Source organism: Nannospalax galili, unplaced genomic scaffold (assembly GCF_000622305.1).
Source record: "Nannospalax galili isolate Female #2095 unplaced genomic scaffold, S.galili_v1.0 scaffold1275, whole genome shotgun sequence".
Lineage (NCBI taxonomy): Eukaryota > Metazoa > Chordata > Mammalia > Rodentia > Spalacidae > Nannospalax > Nannospalax galili.
In genome coordinates, this window is record NW_008335578.1 from 29,787 (window position 1) to 52,400 (window position 22,614).

General features: G+C 42.7%; 1 protein-coding gene across 4 annotated transcripts in view; it reads left to right on the top strand.

The window, feature by feature from the left end:
- The first annotated feature begins 5,236 nt into the window (after positions 1-5,236).
- Positions 5,237-22,614, top strand: part of LOC103731935 (zinc finger protein 883) — a 34,797-nt gene continuing 17,419 nt past the window's right edge. The window contains exons 1-3 of one of the 4 annotated variants that reach the window (XM_029562214.1): positions 5,237-5,445; positions 10,497-10,623; positions 18,195-18,287. In XM_029562214.1, coding sequence (XP_029418074.1) covers positions 5,425-5,445; positions 10,497-10,623; positions 18,195-18,287 — 241 coding nt within the window. In that variant the 5' untranslated portion in view covers positions 5,237-5,424. The remainder of the gene's footprint in view (positions 5,446-10,496; positions 10,624-18,194; positions 18,288-22,614) is intronic. The other 3 variants (XM_008830434.3, XM_029562213.1, XM_008830433.3) reach the window with 3 other exon arrangements.

A 22,614-nucleotide genomic window follows, 5' to 3' on the forward strand; every position in this document is an offset into this window, starting at 1 on the left:
CATAAGACATAAAATTGAATGACACACAAATGAGTTAAGCTGGGTCCATACACTCTGGGTCAAGGTCTAACTAGGAATTGGTTCATTTAATGGCCAATACCTTGTGAAAACATTCAGGTAAAATTCCCATCTGAAGTCAGTGGCCTAGTGAGGCAAGGGACTGGGAGGAGATTGATCAGGTGACTGTCAGCTGATCAAGCTCCAGTTTCCAGCCAGCTGACTTGGGTTGGTGCCCTTATAAGCTGTGGACCAGCTCTATTTCTCAACTTCTCCTTGGGAAGGAATGACTTGAATGGGGTCACAGACATGGAGGCATTAACCCTTGGGTTCAGGGACAGCTGTAGAGATCTGACAGCAGAGTTCACACTGTGCATCCACTGTGGCTCTGCTCAGGAGCAGGGAGCGGTGAGCTGGTAGAGAGACTCCTGCAGCATAAAGGAATAGAGTTAGACTTCAGTTGCTCACAGAACAAGCAAAAGCATAAGCAAGAGCAAGTAGATTCTACACAGAGTCCCAATAGGGAGGGACTTACCAAAGATCAGGCAGCCTCCTGACTGGGTTTGTGGCTGGATCTCTACCCTGCACTGGTTCTGTTTTCTCAAAGCTGCCCTGTGCCCACTCCCCAGGGTAAATTCAGAGGTGCTTCCTAGATGTAGGTCTATAACTCCAAGGTCATCCTGCCCTGGAGTCTTGGCAAGTGCCAGAGTTCCTGGCACTGAGCAGAATCAGTGTATCTAGTGTGCAACCTATATCTTATGCCTTGCCCCTTGTGGTAGATCTACCCAGAGGAGCTGAGGCAGAGCATTGTGATACCATAGCTCACTTGGTAGCCTGGGAAACTGACACCTTATGCCCTTCCCCCCAACTTTCTTGACCAACTGAGGAATGGGGCGACAGCAGGTGCCTGGAACTTGGCATCTGCCCTCAGTGAATACTTGGTTGGGTGTGGGGTCTCAGAAGGTTGTGTATAAGGGTGAAAGATTCCAGGGTCCTGGTGAAAGGATGGTATTCAGGTCATGGGGTGTGTATTGTGTAGCAATTTCTTCTGAGGTAAAGATCTTCCATCTTGAAGGAGGTAAATGACAGGATGTTCTAAAGGAAGGTAAACAGAAGGATGTTTGAAGGGGAAGTGAAACAGTCTGTCATGCAGGGAAGCTCATTAAGGTCAGGATGTAGGCTCAATAGGCTTCAGGAAGTCCCTGAAATTGACCAAATTCACTAGGCCTCTCCCTCTTCAAGCATATATAAGTCCCAAGGACTGTCAATAAAAGTCAAGATGTTCCCAGCTTCTGGCAAAGACAGAACTAGTTGTTAAAGGCAAAAACTAGAAACAGATCTCTAGGTCTCTGTCCCTAAACTGCCTGACTAGTGTCTTTCTCCTGTGCTCTCCCCATCTTTGGGCAGAGTGCCAGAGGGGTTGACGTTCACTGGATATTCCAAGAGTTGTGAATGTGCAGGTGCTGAGTCAAGTCCAAGGAGTTGTGAAATCCAGGAAGTGGAAGACTATGTGGTAGATTGAGGAAACTCCATGAGCGCATCTCAACCAGAGTCATTCTGCTCAGATTTCTGCTTTTACAGTGGAAAAAGGAGAAGCAAAGGGATTTTTTTATTCAACATCAAGTCAGTAGATTCTTCTCTGCTTTACTCTCATGGGAAAACTCTACAAAAGAGTTGAGGTATAACTCAGTGGTAGAGAACTTGCCTCAAATGCTTTAAGGTAGGCAGATTGGCTCTCCTGCACTGATAAGTAACAGATAAAGGTACTCTGTGTTCTAGAAAAGCACATTTATACTCTGTTTCACACAAGGAATCAACATGTACATAACTGCTAGTAGCTAGCCCTGCACATAGACACTGCTAATGGTTGGTTAACTTTTAAACCTCGATGTCGTACAAAGGGCACTGCGGAAAGAATCCAAGACTCAGTGGCAAGGCCTTCCTGCCCCAACAGAGAAAGCTGACAAAGGAGGAGCTTGAAGGCTCAGAGACAAGGCCTCCTATTGGGCCAGAGGGACAAGACTAACTTTGGATTAACTAATTTCCTTTGTTCTGTCCTCTACAAAATACACTAATGGGAAAGTAGATATTCCTCTAACTAAGATTCATGTAATACAATCAGAATCCCCATGACATTCTTCACAGAAATAGGAAAAAAATGGATCACAGAAGACCTTGGATAGCCAAAATAATCCTGAGCATAAAAGATAATGTCGGGGAGGGGGGTATATAGATGAATAAAACTATGTGGGATGTTCTGTTTGATATACACACACAAAACTCACCAAATTTAAAAAAAGACATATTTGAGGAGGAAGCATAAAAATTTTACTTCATGTTAATTAGTAGAGGTGATAAACATTACCACTGAAATCTACTTGATGACTTCATATCCATACTCAGGTGCCAAGGATCCAAGTGTAACCAGCTGTGGCTAGTAATTATCAGATATGTAGAGATTAAAGACACTTGTGCAAACATCTAAGCATTAGTAGCATTAAAAATGAAGGAAACAGCATATTTTAAAGTGAAATGGAGAGCTTCATTACATGTAACTCATTCAATTTTATGTCTTACAGAGTTTATATTGAGTTCAATATTGTATAACCATATTAATTCAGCTGTGAACCTAAAATTTTATAGCCACTTTTGAAAGAGATATATCCTTGCTCGGGAAATTTTTACTGAATATGTTAAAGCTGTAGTGAAATGCTTCTTCTAGTCATGTGGTTATTAAATAAAAAAACGTAAGCTAAGATTCTTTGTGGCTTATAAAGAATATTACTGGTTTTCATGCCATGTATGGGATGACTTGGTAAAAGTCATAGTGCCATGAAATTAAACATCTGACTTGAAAAAAGGAAAAAGCAAAGCAAACATGTAATATTGCTTTATACAGTATTAATTATATTCTTTTACTATCAGTTTTTGCTATTTTAAATGGAAAACATAATATGAAAACTTCACAAAATGGCATGCCATTCTTACACATGGCCCACACTAATCTACACCACTCCAATTTTCATGTATGTGCTGATGAAGTGGTCACTTACCTTTTGATAGAGACTGGGCCAAAGAAGCATATTTTAGCCTAGTTCTGTGTAGGACCAGGATCAAGAACATAGTTTCGATTTTCAGTTCTTATGTTACTGAAGTATCATCAGGGAAAATAACATCCCTGGAGATGTCATACCCAATGATAACAATGAATTCTTAAAAGTCTCTTAAAGGCCTGCCTGTGGCTGCTTTGCAGCTAACATTATTTAATAGCTATAAATATTGTACAGTAAGACAAAATTAAAACTACATAAGGTCAGTAGACAACATAGCCATTTACTTGCATTGAGCCAGGGTCTCATTATGCAGGCCAGGCTGGTCTCAAACTCATGGCCTTCCTGCCCCACCCTTTTGAATCCTGGGATTATAGGCACATGCCACCAGACGTAGTTTAGACATTTATCAGTATCTATCAAATATTATGTACCATACTCAATAACATGTGTTATGTTTTTATGAAAATGGCTTTGTTTTCAACAAATAATTTATACTATGAATTAGAATGCATGTGACATTACTGAAAACTAGGAAATTTTCAGGTTCACAATAACCTTCCACTGTTGTATATGCGGATTGTTACAGACCAAAATGTTGTTATACATCACATGACCACTGAATGCCTTGAATGGCAAGGCAAAGTATCAGGAAAACCTCAGGAAGCATGTGTCCTTGAAGTCCTGCTCTGCATGTGATGACTATAAAACCTGACTATCACCTTTCTTCGCTTTTTCCTTATTGTATCTAATCTAGACACACACTACTGGTGAATTATAACATGGGATCATAAGGGATAATTTGTAAACATGAATTGTTATCTAATCCAGCTTTCCTTAATACAATTCAGGAAAGCGTTTCCAACTATTCACTGTATTATGCTAGCACAAGTTCCTTAATACCACCAGGTTTATTATCTAGCTGAGTAGTGTCTTGTAATTGCAATCCTAGCCACTTGGGAGACTGAGGCAGAAGAGACATAGATTAGAGGCCAGGTGGGTAACTTAATAAGTCCTTGTTCACAATCTGCCAGATGCTGACAGATTGCCTTTTGGAAGGGCTACAGATTAATGTCCTCACTGTTGCACTAGCCTAGGTAGTTCATGGGACAGGTGGGTAATTGAGGAAAACTGTGTCATGGTGAGGACTGGAAGGCACCCCAGCTTTGGGGACTAAACTTCAAGTCATCATTAGCTGTACTTGACACGTGTGTGTGCAATGTAGCTTTGCCCACTATCGCATCTCAGTTTCAGGTGCCAGAAAACTGCTTTGCCTGGCTTAAAATAAAATTCAAGATATGCTTCCTTGTTTGGCTATGTTACTGTAAGACAAAGTGCATTCTCAGGTACAGTGCATCTGTATCAGTATCACTTCTGTGGTAAGATTTTTCAAGCACAGTAATTTGATTTTGTTGGTGTTAGAAATCATAAACAGCCCACAAACCAAAAGGAACAGAATTTTCATGTGTGTGGGGTCCATTATACATGTTTTCAAATTTCTCCTATAATGAGAAATGAAAAAATGTCATTGGTCTTTGATATGGTTGTTGCTGCAATCAGTTTCACCTGTTTCTTTATATTAAGAAATTTAAAGGTATACTTCTTGGATGCATATGACATGAAAGCTAGCATGAGAAGACGGGAGAAGCAGAGAACAGCCAGGGAGGGACAAGGTTTGGGCAGTGGGGCAGCGGGGCAAGGGAATGATTGAGAACAAAGCATGTGTGTGAAGACATCACAATGAACACATTACACACTAACCTAAAATTTTAACTTAAAAATTGTACAGGTTCGCCTCACATTTTATTTGTGTCTGGCATGACTATCTTAGAGGACTGCTTCCTATTTTTAAAGCTCAGCCTGCCAGTTCAAAAAAGAGTAGAGTTGGGAAAACACACAGGTTAAAACTTGTCACAGTGTGATTTCCACTTGAGAATGAGATTCATTTACTTCTATTAAACTCATATGGATATGACCTTCAGCTCTACCGGGCTGTGGGGCTGTGTTTTCCCGCAGGAAACCCTGCCTTACAACACCTGCAGGCAAGAACTTGTCCCAGTGGATTTCTTTTTGTTGTTATTTTCTTTTTTTTTAACTCACCCATGAATTGGTGCCATCTCCTGTCACTCATAGCTTTAGGTAGGTAGGACTTGAATTCTTGACCAATCGGATGCACCAGACTGAGGATTGCCCAATCGAGCACAGAGACAGAATGTAGGGGGCGGGCTTTCACCAGCGTCGCTGGTGCCTTTGTCTGTCACCGGCCATCTTGGGATCTGTCACCTTGTGGGTTCCTGCTCGGGAGGTCCTGGAGACTGCTGCGGCCTCCGTCACCCTGTGCTGTGCTGCAGCGGAAAGATTCCCAGGAGGACGCAGGATGCCGGGAAACCCGGAAATGGTGAGGGTGCGGCCTGAGCAGGGGAGGGAAGCTGTGCACCGGAGGTGGCTGCCGCGCTCCCCATCATCCCTGCAGAGCCCCAAGGCCTGAGCCCCCGCATGGGGCCGCTGAGCTCTCGCCCCACCGCCGGCTGTGGGTGGAGCTGGGCCAGCTCGGGCACTGGGCGTCCTGTCTAGCCGCTGTATCAGACTTGGCCGCCGTCCTTTCTGCAGCAGCTCTGTCCTGTAGTCCCGGCCCCGCCGATGGCCGGGGGATGACAGGGAGGAAGATCTGGGAGGATCCCGACTCGGTGTGGGTCCTGGGGGTAGCCGGGGTCCGGGGGTCTGCATGCCATGTGTCTTGGGCTCGGAGAGTCTCAGCCAAGCGCTGCTGCCAGCAGCTGGAGGAGTGCCCCTTAACCGCCCTGGTAAAGCCTTACACACCTGTACAAAAGAATTTCAGGAGAAGTCAGAAAGAAGTACAGTTAATTTGTTAAGTAGTGATAGATTTAAATTAACCCCGTACATTTAGAGACAGTAAGACACCCAAAGGTGTAGTCTTCACAGTGCCTATCTGTATGACTTTATGGATTTCTCAGTGTTCCCAAAAGGATGTCATTTGCATCAAGGTTTAAGGATCAGGCAAAGTTTAAGGGTTAAGTAAACTTAAAAAATTAAGGTTAAAAAATATGAATTCATTTACTTATTTCTCTTATCCACAGAAAACACTGATCTGACCTCAAAAGGAGTTAAAAGACTATTCTGAGACAAAATGAGTCACACTACTTGAGAACATGCATTTAGGATGCCCTAAATGATATGTTCCAACCTGGATGTGATTTCATGAGCTTTTATAGTTGCCGAACAAAAGAAAAGCAGCTTAGACAAGTTACAGCACAGCAGGGACAACCCTGCCATAGGTCTCAGGGTTGTCTGATGACAATCTTAGCTCCTGGATTGCTGGAAACTAGTTGTTCAGCCCCAAATTTTACCTGATAGTTGATGTTAAGCCATATACAGAAGGAGACTGCTGAATGGCTTTTAAGGGAACTAATGATAACCCAAGATCATTCTGGCCCTGCATTTGCAACATTCCAACTCTCCAGAATCATGAAGTTCTACTCAATAAGCCTTGTAAAATCTTTTAAACACATTTGGCATTTGTGGTCGGGGGACAGGACACTTGAAACACCCTTAAATAATTTAGAGACTGGGGACATGGCTAAGTGGGTAAAGGCACTTGACACCAAGTCTGGGGACCCGAGTTCCATCCCTGAGACCCACATGGTGGAAGGAGAGAATCTGCTCCTGCAAGGTGTCCTTTGACCTCCACATGCACCATAGCACAACGTGTGCATACACACACACACACACACACACACACACAAATAATTAAATGAAATAAATGTTCCTTTTGTGAATGAAATTGTAAGGAATGCTAATGTGGTTACATCCAATGCTCTAAGTGTCCTACTCAAAGTAAGCATAGATTTTTAAACATTGTTGTTTGAGATATCTTTAGGAAAATAAGTCTTAACTCTGCTTTTCTCAGTTGAAGTTTGTGACTCCCAGCTAGATTCCAGCCTGAGGCAGTTCTTTCCATCTTTCCCTCCCACCTCACTTCTCCCCTGGTCTCTTATCTTCCCCTGAGCTTTACAAATGTGTGGGGAACATAGTCTAGAATCCACAACCCTGACCAGAAGCTTTTGCTTCTCCCAGGACTAGCAGCAAATCCCTAAAGTTCTACCCCCCTGGCTTATGTTACCAACATCGTTTTTCCACAGTACACATGGTATATGTCTTTATTTATTTTTAACCTTTATTTATTTATCTTATGTGTGTGTGGGGGGTCATGTATGCCACTGGTGGTATGTGGAAGTCAGAGGACAGCTTTTGAGAGTTAGCTGACTTCTGCTATGTGGATGCTGTGTATCAAACGTAGGTCGTCAGGCTTGATGGCAAGCACCTTTACCCGCTGAGCCATCTTGTCAGCCCCGCTCCTGATGTATTTCAAACAGATGATATTTTGTCTCTTTTCTTTGACTACTGAAGTAAAGAATTTTTGAAGAATTTTCATATTCTATTTATAAACATATCACAGATGAGGAAAGCCAAGAAAGTTCATTTAACCCCATGTAAGTCTTTATTCCTTTTTCTGTCTCCCATAGGCATATTTACCAGAATGTCTTTGGATTGAGCTTTCCCTTGCAAATGTCACAGAGCTGCATGTTGTCATCCCCATCTCTAGTCTTTCTAGCCTCAGGTGTCAGAGCCGCCTGGTATCTCTACCAGCAACCCACAGCAGCCATACCTTTGTCCTCTTAGAGTACCTACTAATGTCAGCCCACTTGGTCCTCTCCTAGAGAGCTGTCTGTAGCAGGGTGGAGAGCCTCTCAGAACAGCTAGCTAGCTGTGTGATCTGTAGCTTGGAGGATTGTCTTGTCCTACCCTGGTCTGACAGTGCTTCATTGGTTTCTGTATCTAGATTGTGACTGATCTACAGTGAACTTGGGTGGCAGCTATTTCTTTGACATTCAGATTTCTTTTCCTTGGATACATGGCAATAATGGAGATTGTTGGATTTGATAATTTCATGTTGAGTTTTATTGGACAGCTTGCAGAACTAGCATATTACATTCTAAAATGGCTGAACTAATTCCTCTCTCTCTCTTTCTGTGTGTGTGTGTGTGTGTGTGTGTGTGTGTATGTAAACTCCTTCCAAGAAGAAATGGGAACTTTCAGTGTTAACCACTTCTCTCACCTCAGAGGATGAGGGCAGTGGAAATATTTGCATTAGCATATAAAACCCAGAGTTTATTCTGTGTTCTAGGCAGACTCTAGATTTATGCACATGGAATGACATGTCAACATGCCACATGAAAGATACCTACATTTCTACCCTCAGAGTATAGGTGGGTATTTGGAATCTGCATTTATAGCAAACTGTCCAAAGTTCTGTCCTGACTAAGTGTGCCTGAGCCTTCACAGCTTACTAGAGGTAGCTGTTTTCTCAGTTGCACAGTATGTAGAATCTGACAACTCATTTATGCTTTTCAGTAGAACTTGAGATCTGTGGACATGTTTATTAAGCTTATTGTCTGTAGATAGAAGGTAAGTCAGGAGTCCCCTATTCCGGGGCTTCTGAAATATTTTCCACTAGTAATATATTTTCTTCTGTGAAGTTTTATGTAAATCCAGGTATAAGGGCACATAAAATAGGTATGGAAATGAAACATTGGCTGATAATAAGTCATAATTTACCTTAAAACAATTCTTTGATAAACACATTACCATTTATTAAGGATAAAAACAAATTTGCATGCTAATAAGATTGATATGCTGTTTGTCTAACAATACAACGCAAACATATACTAATTTGGTATTTAAGTGCTAAGAAATGATGGCAAGAAAATAGTAAAAGTCTTTGTATAACATAATTAAACCATTATGTTTCTGTGGGAATGACTTTTCTGGGAATGTATCCTATCTTACCTAACCTTGTAACCAAAGGTCACCTTATGTTTTGAGGTTATTTAACAAGATCATTTAGTCTGCCTTCCTACAGTGTAGCCAGCTTATTTCAGTGTAGGCAGCCTTTCAGAACACAGTGGAAACACTCTTACTAGGCCTTGGCTCTTCAGAAATCAGCTTTTACAAGTTAAACTAAACACCTTTAACTATGTTCCTTATTTTTCCCCCATGACCCTTCCCTCCCCCTGGTGCAGAATAATGTGTGTGTGTGTGTGTGTGTGTGTGTGTGTGTGTGTGTGTGTGTGTGTGTGTGTGTGTGTGTGTCCCTCTGTGTCTTTGTGTCTTTGTGTCTCTGTGTCTCTGTGTCTCTGTGTGTGCTATAATACCATTGCTAAAAGCAGAGACTGTGGTAGGTTGAAAGCAAAGAATTGCCCACAGTAAATGTTGCAAAACAAGGTTGATAACATTAGTTTGTGGTTTTGTATGCTGTCTTGGGTCAGTAGGGGTCAGACAAGGCAAACTACTTAAAGATTCTTTAAGACTTGGAGAGGCTGGTACTCCTCAGGCAGGAATAACAGGGTCAGGGAGGAGGAGGTGAGGGCCTGTATTCTTTGCTGTAACAGAGTGGAAGAAACTTTAATATGTAGGACAAAGTTCCTCATTTCTTTTCCATATCATGCTGGATGTACTGTTTGGTTAAATATGAGAAAGTGCTTTGTTTGGAGGAACAGTTCCAATAGAAATCAGAAAGGAACAGTTCTGAGAACAGATCCAGCTCACTCAGGTTAAATGACTCCAGGAGTTTAGTCTTTCTTGAGTCAGGCACCACCACATTGTGGCATCCACATGTTCCTATTAGTACAGAAAATTACATAGAGTGAAAAACACTATAATTTGTAACATAACAGTTAGTCTCAAAGCAAAGCCAAGGTGTTTCTGGCAATGCTTAGAGGAGTGGTATGGTTCAACGGTGTGAGCAGTAGAAAGTGTGTATTTTGTGTGAGCAGAACAAAGGCTGCAGTGATGTTCCCTGACACAGCACAAGTGAGCGCACCAGAAACACCTGGATGTGCTGCATATTTGAGTTTGAATTAATGTGTGGTCATTGGGTGTTACTATTGCCCAATATTTCCTGATTCTCACATTCAGTTATGAGACCCCATGAAACCCTCAGTTTAAGACTGGGATGTATTCTGTAGTTGCTGGAATTGAACCCTTCCCTTGCCCCCTCTGGACAAGCTCTACCACTGTGCTTTACCACCAGCCCCAGCATCTGCCTTTTCATTGGGTTGTTTATTCTTTAGAGATTTAACATTACTTTTATATGGTTGAATTATATATACCTTTCTCTTGCTCTTAGCACAAATCTTACATACATATGTATTCCACGGATTTGTTTCTATTCTAATTCCCTGAGAAACTCTTCAATCATGTTAGAGGTGTAATATTTGTGTTTATTTTGCTCTCTCCCATAATAAACAATATAAATCAAATTGCACCGTCTGTAAGGCACTGGTTAGACATGCATACATGTGGAAGACTAAACCCAATTTCTGTTCCCAAGGCTGAGGACTTGACTTGAAAATAAATGTGTCGTTACAGGAGTTGGTGTCATTTGACGATGTAGCTGTGTACTTCACCTGGGATGAGTGGCAGGACCTGGATGCTGCTCAGAAGACACTCTACAGGGATGTGATGCTGGAGAACTACAGCAGCCTGGTGTTCCTGGGTGAGTCTGCCTCCCTCTGACTCTCAGTAGCATTTGCTTTCTTCTTGATTGGTAAGTGTAGGAACTACTTCTAATTTTAACCTTCATTTTCTATTATAAATTTTAGTTGATGCATGGTAGTGGCGCACATTTGTGGAGAGCAGTGTGGCATTGCAATACACTTACATACTATGTAATGATCATGATGGTAAATCTGTCAGCTCAGGCATATATTACTTGTTCATACTGAGAAACTTTCAAATCCCTGTGATAGCTATTTTGAAATAGTTAATTGTTGCAACCATATTACTTCTGGACTGTAGAACACTGAGTTACTCACTCCTTGCAAATCTACCCCAGTGTAACCCTCCCTCTTTTCCTCCCACCTGGACCTTTCCACACTGTAATAGGCTGTCAGAATCATTTACAGGAATGTAGAGTCTTCAGTTATTTTCCATCCTGTATAGGTTCCTGTTGTAGTTTGGTTTTCTGTTGCTGTGATAAAAAACAATGACAAGGCAACATATAGAAGGAAGAATTTATTGGGCTTACAGTTCCAAAGGGAGGGTCCATAATGGAAGGAGAGACATGGCGGCATGAGGAGGCCAGAGCAGGAAGCTGAGGGGTTACATCTCCCACTCAGGAAACAGAGAGGGAGAAATTGGAAGTGGGACCAGGCTGTGAACTCTCAAAGCCTACCCCCAGGGACATATTTCCTCCTAAACTTCACCAAACAGTGCACCAGCTGGGGACAAAGTATTCAAATGCATGAGCCTGTGAGAACATTTCTCTTTCAAATCACAGCTCCCCTGTGACCAGGCTCCACTTGAACCCAATGAGCAGCCTCTAATGGCATCTGAAGGCAGATAGCCCATGCTTTAGTAAGGGCATCTGCTCCCTGATTTCTGAGAAGACTTGATGGACTGTGAGCAGCCACATGGAAATTTGTCAGTGGTTCTGATTCCTGTAGAGCTCTGTTATGTGTTTTTCTCCAGAGTCTGTTGTATGTCTGCCAACCCATCACCTGCCAGTCCTTTCCCACTGGGCCATCCATAAAGCGAATTCTCTGAATTACAGCCCAACTGTCAGTATAGATTATCACAGACCAAGTCTCATGAGTTTCTACTGTCCATACTGCTCTTAACTCCGCTCACTGGCTACTTCTTCCTTCTCATGTCTCCACTTCTTCCTTCTCATGTCTCCAGCCATGTGGTACCTGTGCATTTGTGTTGTTATAGCTTCCCATTCCTGTGTGGTGCGTCTTCTTGTACCATCTGTGTACCAGGGATTGGTGGACATGGATGGCTGGCCCTTCTACCTTGTTAGCTATTGGTTCAGTTATTGGAAGGGGCTCAATGGTTTTAAAGGACACTGGTCCCAGGACAGCCTGCATGGCAGTGGTGATGGGGCTTGAAGACACTATACCATGTTGCTGTAAATATACATGGCACCTTTGTAGAGTTTGATTCTGTGCCACCCCAGAAAGGGGCTTGGTCAGAAGGCCTTCAGTTCAGCCCTTCCTTAGGTAACCTGTTTCTAAGGTTATGGAGGTCGGGCCAGAGATGAATGGATTTTACCTGCTGTAATGCTTTAAATACAGCCAGTGATTGTTCTAGCACTGTGTCCCAAGCCTCTGCTTCTTTCTATGACTGAGACCAAAACCCTGTTGGAACTATTTACTCGGGTCGTTTTTGTCCCTGGCTATAATAACCTGAGTTTCTGGTGACTTTGAGCAGGAAGGGGCACTGGGGTAATGCGGCACACAGTGTTTATCCCACTACAAAGATCTTAGCTTGCTTACTTGAGCAAGCTTCTTGGGCCTTTCTAACCCAATCCTAAATGGCACCTTTCTTTTTCAGCTAACACAGAGGACAGGAATCTTGGGGCAAGGTGGGGTATGAAAGTCTTCCAGTACCCCAGGAGCCCCAAGAGTACCTGAAGCTCTTTCACAGTAGCAGGCACATGTTGTTGTAAGATTTTGCTTAACAACTTTGTCAGGCATCATACATCTCTTGCTGGACCATAATACTCCAGGAATTTTACAGCTGTGCCTGGCCTTTGTGCCTTGTATGGGCTGATCTCCCATCTCCCTCCTTTAGTAGCACCTGCATGTCTTTTAGATACTTTTCTAATTCTGTAAAACACTCAGAAGTTAGCATTATGTCAGCTATATAATGAAACCTGTTTACACATAACAAAGTTCTGAGTCACCATGCTGTGACAAATAGTGGGACTGAGGTAACCTTGGAAGCATAATCTGAAGGTCCAATCTTGACAGTTCAAGAGAATGCAAATTTGTCTTGGGATCCAGCACCAAAAGGAATACTAAAAAAAAAAATGCATTAGCAAGATTTAATACAGTACAAAAATGTCATCATTTGTATCTTTTGTTTGACATCCTCATCCTGGAGCCACCAGCTTGTGGCCTCCATGCATTCCCTCTTGTCTTGGTGGGCTGGCTTAGCAGGTTTAACCCACAGCCAGAAGTAACAGGAATGACTGCACCTGTCTGACCAGTTGCTCTGGGCCTGTCTAGCTGCACCCCTCTGCCTGGCTGAGCCTGCTTGCCTGGCTTGGCTGTACCCCTCCCAGGGTCTAGTAGACTCTTGGCCTGAATCACAACTATGGCCACTCCCATTGTCCCTCACAGCCATGCCTGGTGTCTGTGAGAGCCTCAGGCTCTGTGAACAATTTCCACCCCCAGAATAATTTTGCAGGAGACAAATTTGTGCAGTTTACTCTGGGAGGATTATTTCTTACCCCTATGACAAGCTTGGTCTTTTTTACCTACACCTTCTTTTTTTTTTCAATCCTCATATTGATACATTCACTGCTGGCCATTGCCTCTGAGCTTTGGGGTAGGGGTGGGGTTGCCATGAATACTCAACTACACTCAGCTAGTACACTCAACGACAGTATCCATCAAAAACTAAAATATTTTGCATATTTAGAGGACCAACAAATCCACAATTTAACATGAGGCCTCTGGTCCCATGTATGGCCCCAACTTGTTCACAACATTGTCCACCCCATCAGAGTAGGGTGGCACCCACCCCAAGGCATCTCCTTCCTGTACTCTTTTTAACACTTTGGTGAACTGGTCAAGCTTTAAAGTCTTCTAAAAAACGCAAAAGTTGGCTTTTCATAAGTTTTCCCTAAGATCTCCAGGTCACTACAGATCTTGCCACAGTTGCCTTCAAATAACTCAGAATTCAGGATGCATTGTCTGTCTCCCCCCCCACCCCCCCAGAACTTTAGCACTTTACAAACTCCATTCATATACTGGTCTAAATGATTCCACTCTGCCAAAAAGATCAAGTCCCACCATAGGACCCAACTAGGTCATTAGAACCCCATGCCAGTCTGGAATTTCCTGCTGAATCAACTTTTTTTTTTTTTTGTCTTTTTGAGACAGGGTCTCCCTGTAGCCCCAGCTGTCCTGGAACTCACTATGTAGACCAGGCTGGCCTTGAACTCACAGAGATTCGCCTGCCTCTGCCTCCCGAGTGCTGGGATTAAAGGTGTGCACCACCACGCCCAGCCTTGAATCAACTTTTTAAATGGTCTCATGAGCATAGTTCTGTTTGGCCTCCTTACCTGGGGACCGACCACAGCTTCTCCTATTCTCAATTCCCCCAGTAATGCCTGAACTTCCTCTGTTGTCTTCCATTCCCTGATATTCATGGGAACTTCAGACAGTGATAACCAAGTGTCCCTAATGGCGTGTATGAGCCAGTCAGTCAGGGACGGATTTCCCTCATATTATCTCAGATTGTGCAGCTTTTGTCTTAATGAGGAATAGGTAATTATATTGTTCATTTTTTCTATCTCTGCTGCAGTCAGATTGATCCTATCTGCTCCCATGTCCTACAGCCTCACAAGCCAGGCTTTGACAAGCTCTTTCATTGCCTCTTTAAAAGTCTGTCCTAGGGTGCTAGAGAGATTGATTAGTGGTTAAGAGCACTGGATGGACTTCCAAAGGACCAGAGTTCAGTTCCCAGCACCCATGTGGGAGCTAACAACCATTTGTAACTCTAGTTCCAGGGAATTTTATGCTGTCTTCTGGCTTCTCCAGGCACCAGGCACACACATGGTAAACTTACATACAGGCAAAACACTCATACACTAAAAATAAACAAAAAATATTTTTAAAATATTTTTTAAAAAGTCTTTCCTAGGTAGGCGTGGTGGCGCATGCCTTTAATCCCAGCACTCGGGAGGCAGAGGCAGGCGGATCTCTGTGAGTTCAAGGCCATCCTGGTCTACATAGTTCCAGGACAGCTGGGGCTACAGGGAGACCCTGTATCAAAAAGCCCTTTCCCAGAGTATTCCCTAATTACCTTAGTTTCTTGTACAAGACCATTGTCAAGGCCCTATTTGTACTTTGGCTCTTAGGTTTTCCATTCTTCATCATTAAAGGTCAGACCCAAGGGGTATCTTCTAACATTTGTACCATGGTTTCCTCTCTCTTTGATTCTCCCAAGGTCCTGGATCCCAGAAAGGGCTTTTCAGCACAGATCAACTTGTCCTCTTTCCTTCACCTCCCCAACTGTATCAAATGGCAGCCAGCACCTCCAGGGTCTTTTCCTACCTTTCATCAGATTTACCTGCCAAATCAGAGGCTGAAATGGAGGCCGCTAGCTACATCTGCTTTTCTTGTTGTAATTCCTTTACACAGACAGGTTCCTGGTGGGCTGCCATCTTGGCCTCGGATGTATTTCTTACTACACAGCAATGGCTGGGTAATCTCAGAAGCCATTTGCTGAAACTCTTAAAGACTGCAAAAGTTGCTCTGAACCTTCAACCATTATCAGAGCATCTCCATAGTCAAGTGACAAACCCCACTCATCAAACAGACAAGCCACTCAGTACCACAGTGACCACACAGACAAGGACTGCCACCCGAGCATTACCACCAGGGACACTAATATTTCTGTAACTCAGCTTTAATTGCACATCTCACTGTCTACAGCAAGAACCATGCAACTGTTGCCTAGCAGAAAAGGCAGACCACCACAGCTTGGAAAGGTCGGCTATACTGGAATTCCCTCTGTGGACGCTCCATCCTCTGACTGCTCAGCCTCCGTTGCATGCCTTGCTCCCCAAAGTCAGTGCCATGCACTCCCTCCTCCCCAACTTGTCTTTGATTCTGTCTTGTCTCTGTTCTAGTGCCAAGTGTTTGTGACAGACTTTTCCTGGACACACACACACAAAACCACACAGAGAGAGAGAGAGAGAGAGAGAGAGAGAGAGAGAGAGACATACACACACACTCAGACGCATCTCCTCACCCCTGAAAGGGAACCCATGACAGACCAAAGAAATGAAGTCTGACTCGGTGGGCCAATGGGCTTTTATTTGGGTTACCAACATGGCTGAGGGGTTACTTGCAGGAGAGGGTCTAACTCAAAAAGCATCTGTATCACCAAACAGCCTGCCTCAACACAAGTAATGACTCTGAAAGCTGCATCCCTGGAGCTCCCTGCACAAATTCCAGGCAGCTCAACTGTCCAAAAAAATCTGTTCTCTGTAGATGGACTGATGTCTCCTTCCCCAGCAGCCATTTACTCCCCCTATAAAGCTGAGGATGGGCCCTTGAGCATCTTCTATAGTTCCACTTTCCTAGACATGTGACCCTTTGTTTACCTTCTGAATCTCAGCAGTCTCCCTCCTGGAGGAAGTGCTTCAGTTCTGGGAAGCTGCTATACAGCAGGTAGCTTGCATCTGTCCCAGTGATGGGGAGATTCCCTGGGGCTCACTGACCATCTTGCCTAGCCTACTGGTCCAGACCAGGAAGACAATCTGTCTCAAACAAAAAATGGAAAGTGCCAAGGAAGAACATTGAAGGTTCTGACCTACTCACACATATGTATACATGTGCACCAAACACATGATCATGCTCACATGCATGCACACATACAAACAACACACACTCAAAGAGCCCGAGTAAATCTTACTTAGCTGTACCTTGAAAAGTCCAGTTTTTTACATCTTTATACCACAGGCAGAGTCCTGTAATCTCAGGGAAGGGGTTGATGACAGTCTTGTGAGGGAATGTGAACAGCTCCAATCCTGTTACCTCACAGTCCACTGTCTACTTCTCTTTATTTTGTTATATGACTGTGGGCCAAGGTCTTCTGCCAGTCACAGAGATGCTCTGCTTTAATATGGTGATGCTCATTTCCACCCCAGAAGAAGTAACCATATCACAACTTCACATGCTACCTTCTACTCCTGTCCATGTCATACTGTAAGTGAACAGAACTTTCACTTATTTTGATAATTTAATAAACAATATCCAGTTGTTTATGTCACATTGCCTTTACCTATTACTCTGTTGATGTTATTCTGTTGTTTACTGTGTTGATTGCTCTATGATAATGCAATAGATATAGAAGTACAGACTTCTGATTCACTTCCTTGGGGTGTATGTGTGTGTGTGTGTGTGTGTGTGTGTGTATTACAATGGTGTAGTGGTATTGTGTCATTCCATATTTAGTTTAATGAGAAAGCATCATGCTGGCTTCATTGTTGCTTCAGTACTGAATTCCCAACATCAATGTATGAGACCTTTCAGTATTGGTATCTTAGCTAACCTTTCTAAGCACAGAGCAACAATACCCCAAATGTGGTTTGACTAGCATTCCCTCAATGAATGTGGAGGTTAAAACTTTCTTCACATACTGAGAGACTATGTGTCCTGAGATCACTTTGTTTATTTATTTATTTATTTATTTATTTAGGTTGTTGGGGTCTTTGAGGGCCTTCCATTTTCTGAAAATTAATCTCTTATCTAAATAGTTGAAACAACCACTGTTTTTTCTCAATGTTTTCTCTGCATGATCAATTTATTTGTGAGGCCTGTTTTAGTTTTCCCTCATTTCATTAATTTCTGTGTGTGTGTGTGTGTGTGTGTGTGTGTGTGTGTGTGTATGGCATGTGTGTGCATGTGTCTGTGTCTATGTGTGTGGTGTTTGCACTCGTGCAAAGGTCAGAGGAGGACACCAGGTGCCCTGCTCTATCAATCTCTGCCTTAAGCCCTTGAGACAGGGTCTCTCACTGAACTTGGGCTCACTGTTTTTTGCAGGGGAGGGGAAGTGTTTGGGGTTTTTTTCTAAGCTGGCTAGCCAGCAAGCTCAAGCAAATGTCCTGTCTCTGCCCCCCACAGCACTAGTGTGCTCATGGGCACACCCAGCTTTTTCCATGGTTACTGGGGATCCAAACTTAGGTCTTCTGCTTGCACAGGAATAGCTTTTATCCACTGAGCCATATTCCCAGCCCCTGCATTCTTCCCCTATCAGCTTTTTGGCTATTTCTTTTTTGTGGTTTCTCTTTCTTCAAGTTATTCTAAATATCATGCATTGTCTCCCCAATTTTATTGTGTTTTCTCTGATGTACTCTTCTATTTACTTACAAATTCATAATATCATTTTGGAGGGTTATCTAAGAGTACTATTCCAGTGAGTAAAGACTAACAAAAGTCTCCAATTCACCCACTATATAGCACATTTCCTCAAATGGAGAGGTCGTGTGCCACCAGTGAACCTGACTTTGTGCTGTCTCAGAAACTATACATTATTTCTCATTTACAGGCTACTGCATGACCAAACCTGAGTTGATACTCATGTTGGAGCACGAATTTGGACCATGGAGGGTAGCAGACACTTCAATCTGGAACCTTCCAGGTCAGTCAGTGGGTCCTGGGTAAAGGAGTAAGCAAGAGGAAAGTGTATCAGCTACTGGTCACGTTGAGCTGTTTTTGCCAGATTTTATCCAATGCCCGTTTTGAATACGGCTGGACTGGTGGATCAGACAGAATCCAAAGATGCTTCTTCATTCCAGCCTATTTCCCTTTGTTGTTTAAATATATTTTCTAGTAACTACTGTTTTATTTTTTTATTTGAGGTTAAGTTTAGCTTGTAGATATAATGAGAACATTCAGGATTTTTCTTTTTGTTTCTGACATTTTATTTGTGTCTCAGCATCCTCCTTGGGAAATGAAAGATCTATTCACCCAAGATGTGCAGCGAGTCACTAGCCCAAAGAAAAGATTCCAGCCATCCCATTTGATGAATAATTGAGTCTATTAGGGTTACTTAGAAAGCAAAGGTGACTTTGAGATCCCTATAGCAATCCCAAATCCCAACTCTAGTTAGTTTTTGTATGTTTATGCCACATTCAGTTGGGCAGAGAGAATCTTTGTTGAAATCTCAGTTGACTGCTTCACTTGTGAACTCACAGTAGCTGTGGTTGTCTGTACAAGACCTGCACAAGATCAAGCCAGTCAGAATTACAGCGTGGATGGGGAAGGGGCACATGAAGAGCTACTGACAGGTGGTGGCTGCTGGGGCAAGTGTGGCCCCCGGGAGGTTGACTTTGCTCCAGTGGATGGCCCCACACCCAAGAGTATATGGGCAGCACAAATTGGACTTGGTGGATGATTATCAGCAATAAAAAAAGGACATGGCATTAGAGGAGTTAAGGGTAGGACTGGGGATGAATATGATTAAAATATATTGTGTACATATATGAAATTCTCAAAGAATTAATGAAAATATTAAAAAAAAATCTCAGTTCAGGGGTTCATGGTAGTCTTGTGAGAGAATGTAACAGGCACATCGCCATCACACCTAGGCATCTGCTATATATTTCTCTTTATTTCATTGCTTTGATTGAAGGCCAAGGTGTCCTGCAGGTCACCATAGCTGCTCTGCTTTTAAGATGTTTATGGGCATTTCAAACCCAGAATAAATAGCTATACTACACTCTGTCCATGTCACTAGTGACAGTATCCTCATGGGTATTCAGTTGTTTCTATATGCCACCTTTCCTTTGCCTATTCCTCTGTTGATGAACACCTTCAATGATTATGTATCTTGACTTTTGAAGAAATGCAACAGTAAACAGAAGTGCTGCTTTCTCAGCATAAGACTGATTTCGTTTCTTTTGAATACATATAGCCAACAGTAGGATAATGCCATCATGTAGTGCTGCTGCATGTAGCTTTCTGAGGAGCGTCATATTATATTAGGTGGACTGGTTTATATTCCCCCACCAGTTTATGAGACTGTTCAGCCTTCACTGTTTTGTATCTTAGATAATAACCATTCTCACTGCAGTACAATGACACCACTTTGCAGTTTTGATGGGCATTTCTCTGATGACTAGGGATGGTGTGTGTTTGTTCATATCTTTATGGGCTGTTTTATTGCGTGTTTGAGACATGTCTATTTAGACTATTTACCAGATTTCATCAGAGCACTTGCTTTTCTGCTGTTGAGGTTTTTATATTTTCTGGAAATGAATTTCTTGTGGATAAATACTTTGCTATTATTTTTCCCATTCTGTGAGTTAATTGTTCATTTTAATGGTTTCTTAGTTTTCTGTAAAGTCAATTTTCAGTTTAATGCAATCCCATTTTTAAAATTTTTGCTTTTGTTGGCTGTGCTATTGGCATATATAAAAAGACTCTTGTTCCTGGGGCCAGCTTCTTTCCTGGGTAAGTTTGGCCATGTGCTCACTGCGCCTTGACTCCCCCAGCCTTGTTCATCGCCCAGCTCCCCAACTCCATCTCTCCTCCTAGCATGGACACTGGCTCATTTATTCTCTTGGCACCCCAGACCTCTGGACTGCCCTCTTGACCCAGACTCCCCAGTGCTTCCTAACCCTTTGTACCCTGACCAAATCAGTTCCTAGGTCTAGTTCCAGGGAGCCCTTCGGGTCTGTTCCCTCCCTCACATCACCTTTGCATTTCTGGGTGGTATAGTCACCAGCTTCCTGGGGCCAGCTTCCTTCCTGGGTAAGTTCGGCCACTTGCCCACTGTGCCTTGACTCCCCCAGCCTCATTCACCCACCCAGCTCCCCCAACCTGTCTCTCCTCCTAGCGTGGGCATAGGCCCATTTCTTCTCTTAGCACCCCAGACCTCTGGATTGCCCTCTTGGCCCAGGCTCCCCACTGCTTCTGACCCTTTGCACCAAGACCAACTCAGTTCCTAGGTCTAGTCCCTGGGAGCCCTTGGGCCTATTCCCTCCCCACCTTGCCTTTGCATGCCAGACAGGCCTTGGTCCCAGACTAGCCCAGCCCCCAATTTCCTGAGGCCAGCATCTTTCCTAGAGGGATCCAGACCTTAGGAGAAAGCCTGAGAGCATCTGATGCTCATCCGACTTGGGCCTCTGTGGGAACTCCTGAGCCGCAGGATGAAAGCCATCTGGCCCCTCCAGTATAAAATCAAAAGAGAGAACCTGAAGCCTAGACCAACCATCTCTTCATGCCCAACAAGTAAACCACAAAAGCACATAAAGTTTACAAATAAAGAGGTAGACCTAAACTCAACAAAGAAAGGCTTGAGTCTCACACAAGAATCAGAAACTACAAAAGAAATCCACATGTTAAAGTCACAGCAAAAAAAATAATAACATGGAAAACCCAAATAATATATCCCACCAAGTACCAACAGTCCTGTAGAGGAGTACAATGAGAACTCCCTAGAGATAACTAAGAACATGGAATCCAAAATAATAGTTATAAACAGGATAAAAGAATTCAGTGAATTTAAAGAACACACAAAGAAAGAAATCAAAGAACTGAAAGAAGATAGGGACAAATGTCTGAATGAATTCAGAAAAACAGAAATAGTGAAGAATACTCAGGCTGAAATGAAGGAAGTGAAACACTCAGTATACCAATTAGAAATGACAGGAGAAAGCCTCACCAATAGAATGAATGAAATGGAAAACAGAGTATCAAGACTAGAAGACAAAGTGGAAGAATTAGACCACTCAAGCAAAGGTTATGAAAAATTTAAGAAAACACAAGAATGGAATATGCAGGAATTGTGTGACACCATAAAAAACTTATGCATCATAGGCATAAGGGAAGGAGACGAATCTCGGGATAATGGTATGGACCAGATCTTCAACAGGATTATAGAAGAAAAATCCCCCAAATTGAGGAAAGATATGCCCATAGAAATGCAAGAAGCACATACAGCACCAAATAGACAGGACCAGAAAAGAAACTCTCCATGACACATCATAGTAAAAACACTAAAAGTACAGAACAAAGAGAGAATACTGAAGGCTGAAAAAGTAAAACAAGTCACATATAAAGGAAAGCCATCAGAATTACAGCTGACTTCAGTGCAAACTATGAAAGCCAGAAGAGCCTGGACCAAAGTATTTCCAGTTCTAAATGACCACAGATGCCAACCCAGATTACTTTACCCAATGAAAATGTCTGTTATAGTTGAAGGGGAAAGAAAAATCTTCCATGACATAAATAGGCTGAAAGAATTCATGCCCACAAAAGCAGCCCTTCAGAGAGTTCTGGAAGCAATACAAAGAGCTGAAGAAAGGAATGACTATACCCAAGTGGTAACAATAAGAAATTTAATGAAGGTAGAACTGGAAATGTACAGCTACACCAAGAATGTGAACAACAACCAAAATGACAGGAATCAATACACATCTTTTGTTAATAACTTTAAATATCAATGGACTGAACTCCCCAGTCAAAAGACACAGACTAGTTGAATAGATTAAGAAATAAAACTCATCTTTTTGTTGTCTGCAAGAAACCCATCTCACTTTCAGGGACAGGCACTACCTTAAGGTGAAAGGATGGAAAAAAATATTCCAAGCAAATGGTACTAAGAAAAAAATCAGGCATTGCAATTCTAATATCTGACAAAGTAGACTTCAAACTAAAACTAATCAGAAGAGATAAAGCAGACCACTTCATTCTCATCAAAAGAACAATGAATCAAGAAGATATTACAATCATGAACATATATTCACCAAACTCTGGTGCACCCAACTTCATAAAAACAGTACTACAGGACTTTAAGTCCCAGATTAATCCCATTTCATTGATAGTAGGGGACTTCAGTACCCTATTGTCTCCATTAGATAGGTCAACAGGACAAAGAATTAACAGAGAGACCTCTGAATTAAACAACACCATACATCAAATGGACCTAACAGACATCTACTGAATAGTCCACCCAAACACCA